Source organism: Acartia tonsa, chromosome 4 (genome assembly GCF_053477335.1).
Source record: "Acartia tonsa isolate MP-2025a chromosome 4, ASM5347733v1, whole genome shotgun sequence".
NCBI classification, from domain to species: domain Eukaryota; kingdom Metazoa; phylum Arthropoda; class Copepoda; order Calanoida; family Acartiidae; genus Acartia; species Acartia tonsa.
The window spans coordinates 56,872,018-56,883,879 of NC_137263.1; the positions used below are offsets into that span (position 1 = coordinate 56,872,018).

Genomic DNA, 11,862 nt, shown 5'->3' on the forward strand with positions numbered 1-11,862 from the left:
TATAGATAGATAGATAGAGAGAGAGAAAGAGAGAGAGAGAGAGAGACAGAGAGAGAGAAAGAGAGAGACAGAGAGGGAGACAGAGAGAGAGAGACAGAGAGAGAGAAACGTCAGGCAGAACAGATACGAATAGAACATGAGAAAAGGGAGGCTAAAAGAAAAAAGGAAGAAGAAGAGGTATGGATAGATAGATAGAGAGAGAGAAAGAGAGAGAGAGAGAGACAGAGAGAGAGAGAGAGAGAGAGAGAGAGAGAGAGAGAGTGAGAGAGAGAAACGTCAGGCAGAACAGATACGAATAGAACATGAGAAAAGAGAGGCTAAAAGAAAAAAGGAAGAAGAAGAGGTATGGATAGATAGATAGAGAGAGAGAAAGAGAGAGAGAGAGAGACAGAGAGAGAGAGAGAGAGAGAGAGAGAGAGAGAGAGAGAGAGAGAGAGAGAGAGAGAGAGAAACGTCAGGCTGAACAGATACGAATAGAACATGAGAAAAGGGAGGCTAAAAGAAAGAAAGAAGAAGAAGAGGTATAGATAGATAGATAGATATAGAGATAGAGAGATAGATGGAGAGAGAGAGAGAGGAAGAGAGAGGAAGAGAGAGAGAGAGAAACGTCAGGCTGAACAAATACGAATAGAACATGAGAAAAGAGAGGCAAAAAGAAAGAAAGAAGAAGAAGAGGTATAGATAGATAGATAGAGAGAGAGAAAGAGAGAGAGAGAGAGAGACAGAGAGAGAGAAAGAGAGAGACAGAGAGGGAGACAGAGAGAGAGAGACAGAGAGAGATTGAGAGAGAGAGAGAGAAATAAGAGGAGGTATGGATAGAGAGAGAAAGGAGAGGCTAAAAGAAAGAAGGAAGAAGATAAAGAAAAAGAGAGATAAAGAGAGTGTGAAAACAAAGATATAGATAGATTGACAGAATACGCAATAGATATAGAAAATATAGATGTACAATAGGGTGGGTTCATATCGGAATTAGACAAAGCGGGGATATGCAACAGATAAAATTAACCTTAAAAACATTTCTGACCGAAAAAGAATTTTAAAAAATTGAGTTTTAGAACATGACCACTTAAAAATATAATTCATTACTTATTAGTATGCAAAGACGACATTCAAATTTTTTTTTTGAATCAGAACTATGGCTTCATGGTGCTCCCTGGAAAGGCCTTGAGGAGCTGAATCAGGAACTTTTGTCCGTTTCAAAATATCTCGTTCCATGCCTTAGAAATCACTAAAAAACTAAAAAAATTTAAGGTTTATCGAGAATTGTCCAATTTGTAGAGGTTTTTTAGATTTTCTCAGGCTAGGAACGAGATTTTTTGAAACGGACAAAAGTTCCTGACTCAGCTCCTCAAGGCATTTCCAGGGAGCACCATGAAGCCATAGTTCTGATTCAATAAATTTTTGACTCCCATTTACAAATAGCTATACAATTAAATGTCTGGTCGTCAGCGGTTTTAAGACTTAGGATAAATTTTAAATCATCCAGAGGTGTATTATATCTATATAAATTGAGTGCAGATCCCCGCTTTGGCCTCAGAAAAAAAATGTCCAAAATCGACCCACCCTAATGTACAATCATTCAATTAGACCAATAATGCATACACTAAGTTAGCCAATGACAGTTGTACTTCGTATGATAAATCCTTGCTTGGGGAAGTTCTATTTATCAAAAATGTCCTCACTTATATGATGGGATAATGGATATAGGATATACGCGGAATTTATAACAGGGGAAAAATTGTCAACAATTTAGGTTGCCAACATGGAATTAGTTTATTGGTCAGTTCGTTAATCCAGTAAGAGGAGAGGGGATTGGGTAAAGGGAGAGTATAGGTGGGGGAGGGGGGGGTATCGTTATTTTAGACCGTTGCGAGCATTACTTTATCAGAGTAAATAAAAATCAGGTGCATCCATGTAATATCATATTGAGTATGAGAACACTATATAGGCTTTTGGATTCTTTAGGAAAAAGCCCGGGAGCAGCGGCGGTTAGAATATGAGGAAAGAAAGAGGAAGCAAAAAGCGGCCGAGGAACAAAAAGTCACCCTTGAAAGACTCAAAGAACAAAGCAGGAAAAAAAGCTTTTTGTTGTTGTGATAATGTTTTGCATTGGTATTCTTGGATGCCCATAGGTGGGGGAAGTTATTACATTGACCCCCCATTCCCCCTCAAATTGAATGTTATTTTTGGGGAAAGTTTGGCAAATTCAACGTAATGATTTTTACAAGCTCAATTGGAACAACAAAAATAACAATATCTATAGCAAAAAAAAGACCATTATATAAAGTGAATTGGTTTTGTCAGGGGGTGAATTTCTTTAGGGTGTCAAAAAAAGGTAAACCCAGTCCTCAAATTTCAATTTAAAGGGGGTTGTTGACATCTCTCTCTCTGCACGATCAAGTAGCGCAGCAATTTAATATTATTATATTTACATTTCTAATTGCAATTTACAATTTGTTTTCTTAGAAGGGAAGGGGGGGCTGTTTCGATTTTTTGTTTTATAGAGGAGAACCATAACGGTTTAATGGTTGGCAAGATCCTTTGATACAAACATGGAGACAACATAATTCCTTTGGCTTTATTACAAGGATAAAAAAGTTTTTTTTAGAGCAAGAAAGTTAGAGAAAGACAGAAAGAAAGAGGAAGAGGAAAAAATGAAAGCTGAAATTCAAAGAAAAAGAGAACAGGGAACCAATAATTCAATGTTAAAATTGTCCTATTAAATCAAAACTTTTATCTTGATTGATAAACTAAATTGAAACTTTTAGTTTGATAGAAATATCCTTTCTATTTTTAAAAGCAAATCTTTTCTATAATTAGGGTCGGTCTTTTTGTCCGTCCGTAACGGATAGCTTTTTTGTTAATTTAGGCGGCTGGAATTGTCCGATCTATGCATGATAATTCCTGTAGGTACAACTTAGAAAACGTTGCAACTTTATAATCGTTACCAGAATGTCTGTACGTCCATTTTAAACATGTTTTGCAACAAATTTATGTATATTATTGTCAAAACTTATATATTCATATTTTGTATATTCAGTTCTTACACTCTACAAGAGTTAATGTACGTCTGTCTTTCCGTTTCAGAGCTTCACTTTTACGGATGTTGTCATCCTTGTTATTGTGAAATTGATTAGAGTACAACCAGATGTATGTACACAACATGCTTTAAAATACAATAGCTATGCTGTTGTAATATGCAAAAAAAAAATTGAATATGTAGATATTGTGAGGGATTCTTCTATACCCTGATAAAATGTTTCTCCGAGCTGTCTAAAATAACAATAACCCCTAACCCCCTTCTTATGACATTAACCCATCCTCTCACCTGACCATGTCCAGCAAACTGAATTTACGACAAAATTCTCCTATCACAATATACACATATTCTAAATCTATTTGTGCAAAATGTTCTATAAAACTTTGATCCCCTAACTATTCTTATTGGAAACAGATTGAATTATTGGTCCTAGGAAGAAGCTGAAAGACAAAAACTTGTTGAAGAAGAAAAGAAAAGATTATGGCAAATAGAACTTGACAAACAGGCTAAAGAATTGGAAAGACAAAGACTTGCAAAGTTAGAGGAGGATAAGAGGATTTCACAAGAAATCATGGAGAGAAGAAAAAGAGAAGAAGAACAGCAAAAAGAACTAAAACGACAAATTGAAGAAGAACGGGCTAGAGAAATTGAACGTAGTAAAAAGCTAGCATTGGAAGAAAAAAAGAAAAATTTGTTTGCAGCTCCCAAAAAGCCAGAACCTGTTTTTCCTGCTGAAAGACCAAAAAAGAAATTATTATCTAATCCTTTTACACAAAAGTTTGAAGAAATGGCCAGGGAACAAGAACTGGAGGAAAAGCGTAAAGAAGAAATTGCAAAGCGTAAAGAGAAAAGTTTGATGAAAATGAAAAAGATGGTTAGTAGATCAAGGCAAATGCTAAAAGTTCTTTCAAAAGAAAATTTAAGATCCTCAAAATGTAGATTAGCAAAAAATTCTAGAGAATCTCTTGTCAAAAAGTCAGTTGAAAAGTTAATGGGATCTAGAAATAGCTTGAGAAGATCAAAAACCTGCATAAATGCAAATCTCGGAAAGTCCCAAGTTCCTGTAACCAAAAAAGATATGCAGAATTATCTCATTTCACAAGTTATCTTTGATAGACAGGAAAATCTAAATACATCCAGACATAACTTAGAGAAAATTAAGGAGGAAGAAAATAAAAAGAAAGAAATTGCTAGAATGGAAAAAGAACAAGAAGTAAAGAGACAAATTGAGGAAGAACTGAGAAGAATTAAGGCTCTAGAAGAAGAACAGAAACTAAAAGCCCAAGAAGATAACTTTAACAGGTATAGACAAGATATGGAAAGTTATCTAAATTTTGTTTGTGAAGAACCATCAAGTAAAAAATCAAAAAAGAAAGTTAAACGTAAAGAAGAAGATACAAAGCCAAAATTAAAGTTAAACATCAAAGATATTAAGAACCAATTTGAGGAAGATCTAATGAAATTTGAAACATCCTCACCTCCAACAGACAGCACTCCATTTTCTCCAGTCAAAAAATTAAATGCTGAGGAAATGTTTAAACAAATGGAGGAGTCTTCAATCCAACAGCCCAAAAAGAAAAAGGAATATATTCCTGTCATTATTGATAAAGATGCATTTGAAAGAACATGTAAACTATTTGAAAAAGAGAAAAGAGAGGAAGAGGAAAGAAAAGCAAATGAAGAAAGATTGAGACTAAGAAGAGCTAAAATGTTAGAAGAAAGAGAAAGATTGATCAAGCAGAAGGAGAAAGAAATGCAAGAAGAACGAGAGTATCAAGAAAGATTAGAAGAAATGAAAAGACAAGAAGAGCTTGCTCAAGCTTTGCAAGATGCTGAAAATGAAGAGAATGTAGAAGAAAATGATCAAGATTTGGTAGAAGATTCTGAAACTGATAAGCAGCCTGAACCTGTTCCACCTCCAGTTATTGATATACATGAAAGAATAAGACTAGAACTAGAGAAACTTAAACAAGAAGAAGAAGCTCAAAGACAAAAGATTCTTAGAGAAAATAAGAAAAGAGAGCTAATGTTACAAATTAAAGATCAGATTAGTCAAATTAATTCCATAAATGTTGCTAATACTCTAAATACTTCTTCTTGGCTGAATTCTTCTGTGGAAACATCTCCTGAAGTTAAAGGATCAACAACACTTCAAGATGATCTAGAAATTCCAAGATGGATCCAAATATTCAATGAGAAGTCAAAAGATCTTGAAGCCAAAGCTAAAAAGCAAGAAGAGGAAAAGAAAAAGAGGGCTGAGAAAGCTAAAGCAGAACAAAAATATGATTTTGATGATGAGGAACCAGTTAAACTAAGAAATAAGGAAGAAAAAACTAAAACTACAATGAAGGATAGAATGAGAAAAGTTAAATCAATGATTGTAGATTCAACAGATAAAAAACAAAAACAGGAAAAGAGAAAATCAACAATTGTCAAGAAAACAACTGTCAAAGATTTTGCTGAATTTATAGCAGAAAAGGGTGATTTGTTACCAACAGAACTGAAATCAAAAGCTCAAAACTTGTTAACAAGTAAGACAGAAAACACAGCTGTTTTAACAGGTGATCCTAACATGAATGAATTTAATTCTTATATGGACTCACTGAAAAGTTATCTTAATGAGCAAGAAAATAATGAGAATGAGTCTGCATTCAAACAAACTATTTCAGCATATCTTGATCTTCTAGAGACAAAGGAAGAAAGAAGTACTCTTGACCAGACAGAAAAGAAAATTGGAAAAGTTGACACAAGTTTTCTATTTGAGAACAATCAGAAGCAAACACAATCACAGCAGGTTAAGGTAGGTAAGCTTGATACTGCCAAAATTGAAAATCTTGTTAAAGAAAAAGAAATAGTCCAAGAAAACAAAATCATTCCAGAGATTAAATCTGCAACAACTAGTAAATTAAAGAATCTTTTTGAACAAGAAGAAGCTAATCAGGAGTTTGAAAGAGTTATTGTCAAACAAAAACTTATTCAGGATAGCTTTGCTCCAAATAATGATGCTGCTCCTATTAAAGAGGCTTCTAAATATGAATGGAAGTATAAACAGAAAACTTTAGAAGAGCTGCATGGATTTATTAAGGCTAATAGTGATATGGCTCCTTCACTTCACCTACAACAATCAACATTCAAAGCTACCCTTGATGATGCGATTGACAGTAAAGAAATACTTGACAAATCAAAACAAATAAGTCGCAACATGTCAAGCAAGGAAGAAGAGTTTGAGAAGTTCATGAAAGATTTGGAGAGTTTTACTGCAGAAACTTCAACAAACAAGGATGAAGAGTTGTTCAAAGAAGAATTAAGATTGCATCTCAGTACAGCAGACAAATCTAAATCTAAACCAAGCACATCAAAGACACAAAAAATAACAACAGCTTTCAAATTATCTGACATAAAGGATAGACTAACCAGAAGTAATGAAACTGATACCAAACCTGAAGATAAGAAAGACATTGGTAAAATTGGAAAGATTGCTGCCTTCCAAAAGAAAGGTAATAATGAATCTTGTGATAAATCATCCTTAATGAAAAAGAACATAGAATTACTACTGCAACCAGGCAAAGCTAAAGTAATTAAAAAAGAATTTGAGACAGCACCTAAACTAAAAAGATCCAACTCTATGCTTGATTTTAAACCTGGAAAACTAAATGTAAAAGAAATTTTCTTCCCACAACCTGAAGTAGACATAGAAATAAAACCCAAACAGTCTACCAAAAAGTATTCAGTTGAGAAAATGTTCAAATCAAAAGAAAAACAAATCATTCCAGACCAGCCAAAGGTTATTAAAGAAACCAAACCTGAAAAGAAAATTGTGGAAAGTGAGTGGAAACGGATAGAGGATCCTGAAGAGCGGAAGAAAGCTATCCTGGCCAAGTATGGATTTAAAGCTCCCAGGGAAATAGTTGATGATGATTCTGATGTTGATGATATTCTTAACTATGAGGAAAATATCATATTTTTTTCTATTTTAATCATAATATTATTTATTAGAAAAAAATAAGGACTACTTTGTCTCTATAATTATTGTTAAACCCAGGGTCAAGGAACCAGGATTCTGACAAACAATTCTATGAGAAAATTTACCCACTTCTTTATCTCCCCCACCTCTTCTTACCCATTCCACTTTAGTTACAACACAAAAAAATCAGCAATTTCAAATGGAATTGATGTGCTGAATCAACACCACTGGGTTAACCTTATTACATGTTGAAAAAAAATAATCTTAAAAAAATATGATTTAAAAAAAACAGGACACATCAGACATGGCTGAATATGAACGACAGCTGAAAGAGCAATACTCTCATATTGACCTTGACTCCAGCAGGGACAGTTCACCTGAACTCAAGAAGAAAAACAACAAGACTGGATCCTTTTCAAGTCTGCTCAACATCCTGAAGACCATGAGAAAGTCCCAGATGACCAAGACCTTTGAGTCTTCCAAAGCCAAGGCAAATGAATTTTCAGACACTAAGACTATTCATAGGTCATGTGTGGACTTGTCAGATATTACTGGTTCTTGCACTAATATCAAGGTAAGTAAAACAATTTTTCAAATTTAAACAAGGATGACTTCATCAATAAGTAACAACCCTCACAAAAAAAAAACATATAATCTAATAGATAAAGAGCAAGTTAAAGAATAGAAACCCATTGCTAATAAATCATTTTGCTTAAATTTTAGCTGTCTATCTAGTATCTATAATAACACCATAGAAAACAAATTTTCTTGTCAGGTGAATTGTTTTCCCTTAGAGTAACGGACAATTCGACGAAGCAATTAGCTGCAAAGATAAGAAAAAAACATTTTTTTTTATAGAATTGCATCAGATTTAGAATAAATAAATTACAGAGAGGTGATATTGTATGTATTTACATATTACTGTACATAGGTAACGAGTGATAGCCAGACAGACACACATGCCATTATAGAGTAGACACTGAACATCTGCAGTACTACTGAAATAATCTAGGCTATATACTTATCGCATCGTATTATAGACTGATTCCCGCTGATATTAAAATGAAAAATTATTAGATTAAAACTTGTATTATTTTAGGATTTTTCATTTAAGTATTCATTCAAAATTGTCTTTGATTAAATGCTATACATGATTTTTCAGTAAGGCTGAAAACCAATTGTTATCAAGCGGATATTAATCGGTTTCTGGAAAAGTATTAACCTTTTTTTTCACTTACCTTTTATTGAAGGGGATGTTTGAGACAGGGGAAGCTTTCCAAACAGGAGAGAGAAGGAGAAGTGTTATGATTGAAGAAGAATATCTCAAAGGAAACACTTTATGGCTTTATTAAATAACTTGTCTGCCATTTTGAAATTTGTATAGACCTAAGGACCACCAAAACCATGGTTTCCAAAAGTGTGTCTGTAAGTTTAAGTATAGTAAAATATTTTTTAGTTGTTTATGAGGTTAATAAAAAGTTTTTAACAAATTGTTAGAATGGCTGTAATCAGTTAATTTTGTGTTTCTTGACCATTTTTCACTGGCTAAAATTGTTATAATCGAGGTCTGCCATAGAGTTGATGAAATCATTTTTTTCAAACTTTAAAAACCCCTTCTGTAGATTAAAAAGATTGGTTGATAAGTTTAGACACAACTAGTTTAGAAACTAACCAACTAAACTTCATGAATAAGTTTCCAATTTTTTTAGTACATGAATTACAGTCCATTGTTCCCTCTCTCCCTGATGAATCCAATAAGTGTTAATTACCCAGACATGAGTATGGCCAAGAGAAAAGAAGAATGGGAGAATGCCTTGAACAGCACTAGTAGAAGAATAGCTAGAAGTGATCTGGATATTGATGACCTACCTGATATTAAAGGTAATGACTGTTTAGTTGAAAGTTTTGGTGATTTACCTGCAGTGAGTATACAAGTGGTATCCTAACCCTGCTCCTAACCTCACCTGACCTTAAGTAACAAACAAACAAGTTAAGCAAAAAGCTAAACCTCTTTATCGTGATCTCTGGGTATGTCTACAATTTTTAATTTCAAAGTTAAGGTGAAGGAGTTGGGGGGGGGGGGGAGGAGTATCCCCCATTTTGACCAATAAAAAATACCACCCCCTAAACCAAAATTTCTTTTTTAAAAGTAAAGCAGTTTCAACAATATTTTCTTCTTAAAAAATCTATAAAAAAATTAATGGGTGTTGGGGGAGGATGGGTGGGGCTGGCTACATTTATATTAGAGTTGTGTATCTTCATTATTACAATAATCATTGATTACAGGAGTAAAGAACAGATTTGAGGGTAATTATTTTGAAGAATCTAGTACAAGAAGAGAATATGAAAATACTTCAAGAAAAAAATCAGGAACATTAATTTAATTTTAATCTATAAATTTCTTATTTAGGGGAAGGGAGGAATATGCAATGTTCGTTGGCTTGAAAACTTTGGGTACTTTTACTAAATTTTGATTGGTTGGTTCCATAAATTGAGTGTCCAAACGTTTCTACCTATAGTTTTGATCAACCTTTAATCAAGTTTCGAAGCAATACTGGAAAATATTCTACTTTAAGTTTAATATCCATAATATAATTAAAAATAACGTGCAATGCCGCGTATCAGATAAACTGACAGAAGACGACTTTAGAGGATCTCAGACCATAGAGAACGAGCTGGAGGCTCTACGCAGCTCCTCCCACCTGTCCGCTATGAAGAGAATTGAGAGGGGTAGAGGAACTGACAGATCAGCTGAACCAAGGGTTGGACTCAGGTCAGTTTTTAATTGTTGTGAATCAGGGAGGGTAGTGGACATTTTACTGTTTATTAAATTAGTGCCCAAAGTTTTATGGCAACATTTTCTTATTTGATGGCTAAACAACTTTGGGGAATTTTCTTGAATTTATAATGGATAGTTTATTAAATTGAGTGCCCAAACGTAGCAACCACTAATTCTACTCAAGGGATAATTTATTGTATAATCATTTGGGATGTACATTGATTTATCGGCCATTGTCTTATCCTTGTTTGTGAATTAAGTGTCATGTAGCTGTAGGGATACAGGGATGGATAATTGATAAATAAATCCACCCCCAAATTATGATTAAAGGTTATTTAATCATATAGAATTTGGGATGGTTGGTGAGAGTGAGGGGTGATATATTCAGATAGACAAACAGACGGTTTAACATATCAGCCTATCTGTAGCTAAAGATTTTGCTAACTGCTGTATTGATATAGTTTTTTTTTTACAGTGAAGCTTCTTACAGGCCTTAAGAGAAATCACCCTTTTATCCGCTTCCTTCCTACACTGAAAAAAAGATTTTTTACAACTTATCTTCTTGAAACTAAAATTGAAAACTAATTGAAACTAAAACTGTCGGCATATCCCTCAAATCCCTTCTTAAAGTGCCAATAGATTCCTCTTGAAGCGTAGCCGCTAATTTATAAAATTTCGGTACATAATTCATCATTTTTGCAGGAGATCCACAAGTTGTGTGGGAATAACAGGTGAATCATTCAAAACTGCCAACACCTGTGCAGACCTGGACGAGGAAACCATGGCTGAGGTCAGCGTGTCCAACAGGATGGTCAAGGCCATGTTTGAATCAGCAGCTCCTAAATACAAATTTGGTGGCTCTGGCTCAAATCTCAATGTCTCCTCCACCAGCAAGGAAGATTTGCGAAGAAAGAGTCCAGTGACTCGACCCAGTGATAAGCTGAAAGAAGAACGCAAATGGGTTGTTGACACGATTAATAAATATTTTGAGGTTATCGTCGAGGAAAATGACGATGAAGAAGAAGAAAATGAGGATTTTGATGATTTAGATGATGATCTTGATTCAAGCAGTAAGTATAGTGAATATAGTGAGTATAGTGATGATAATGATGATACTAAAGCTGCTACTACTGCTGTAGATAATACTAACACTGCTGCCACAGGACAATACAAATCATCAACAAGAATCAGAGGATTGTTGGGATCTGTTGCATCAAAGTTTACAAAAAGTGTTGGTAATCTTGCTAATGGTGCACATCTGGTTAATAATCTTAAAAAGAATCTTGGAAGTCAGATTAGTCTTAGAAATTCATCGCTGGATCTTAGAGAATAGTATTATTAGATTTAGATATTGATTCGTTTTGTATTTTACCTCAAAATGTTTGTTGAGCACAGAGCCTCCCCCCCCCTTATTTTTAAAATTAATTAAAATTAAGGGGCAGAGTTCTTAATTTTTTCCCTATGTCTAATCCCTCCAGGGGGCCGAGCCCTAACCCTGCGGGGTTACCAAGTACCCAATACAACCCAACCTGAACAAAAGTAATGAAATAATAAACAATACTTATATTCAATTAAATAAAAAATCAGGGGAAGGGGCTCTTTTCTCAGCTACGCACTTTAAATGGAAGGTTGAATTTAAAAATAGCATAAAAGCTGCCGTCGGAAAATATATAGATATTCTAAATATTATGTACATATCATTTGAGAGATCCTAAGGAACACTCATCCAAATATTTTGTTACCAAAGGTAGAATTTGGATGAATATTGATTTTTTCTTAATCTGTAAAGATTTTATAATGTGATAGTCTTTGACATAGAATAGTTTTTTTATCGCATTATAGACAGATTTCCGCTGATATTAAAATGATAAAAATATATAATCAAAACATTATGATTTTATTTCAATATGCGAAAAATTGTCTGAAATACGATGCTATAAATGGTTTTTCAGTACTGCTGAAAACCGGTTCTAATCCAGCGGGTATTAATCGGTTTTAGCCAAATTAGAAATTCAATTGTTCAGTTTTATATTATTGTTAAATTTTTATTTGTTATATAAATAGAATTTAAAGAGAAAA

The 11,862-nt window shown here is 33.9% G+C and overlaps 2 protein-coding genes across 2 annotated transcripts in view; both read left to right on the forward strand.

The window, feature by feature from the left end:
• Positions 1–2,723, forward strand: part of LOC145315567 (uncharacterized) — an 11,776-nt gene extending 9,053 nt beyond the window's left edge. Inside the window, exons 5-6 of the mRNA XM_080155548.1 lie at positions 1,966–2,070; positions 2,607–2,723. Coding sequence (XP_080011674.1) covers positions 1,966–2,070; positions 2,607–2,723 — 222 coding nt within the window. The remainder of the gene's footprint in view (positions 1–1,965; positions 2,071–2,606) is intronic.
• A 732-nt stretch (positions 2,724–3,455) lies between these two features.
• On the forward strand, positions 3,456–11,862 carry LOC145315568 (uncharacterized). Its single transcript, XM_080155549.1, has 7 exons — positions 3,456–6,995; positions 7,288–7,578; positions 8,255–8,331; positions 8,776–8,885; positions 9,291–9,369; positions 9,625–9,777; positions 10,486–11,862. The coding sequence occupies exons 1-7, from the start codon at positions 3,612–3,614 to the stop codon at positions 11,114–11,116; spliced, it is 4,725 nt and encodes a 1,574-aa protein (XP_080011675.1). The 5' UTR covers positions 3,456–3,611; the 3' UTR covers positions 11,117–11,862.

Excerpts from the sequence above, each read along its gene's own strand:
- LOC145315568 (XM_080155549.1), top strand. The coding sequence starts at position 3,612 with ATGGAGAGAAGAAAAAGAGAAGAAGAACAGCAAAAAGAACTAAAACGA. Across the intron at positions 8,332-8,775 it reads ATTGAAGAAGAATATCTCAA|AGACATGAGTATGGCCAAGA; the intron begins AGGAAACACTTT and ends TGTTAATTACCC. Across the intron at positions 8,886-9,290 it reads TGACCTACCTGATATTAAAG|GAGTAAAGAACAGATTTGAG; the intron begins GTAATGACTGTT and ends CATTGATTACAG.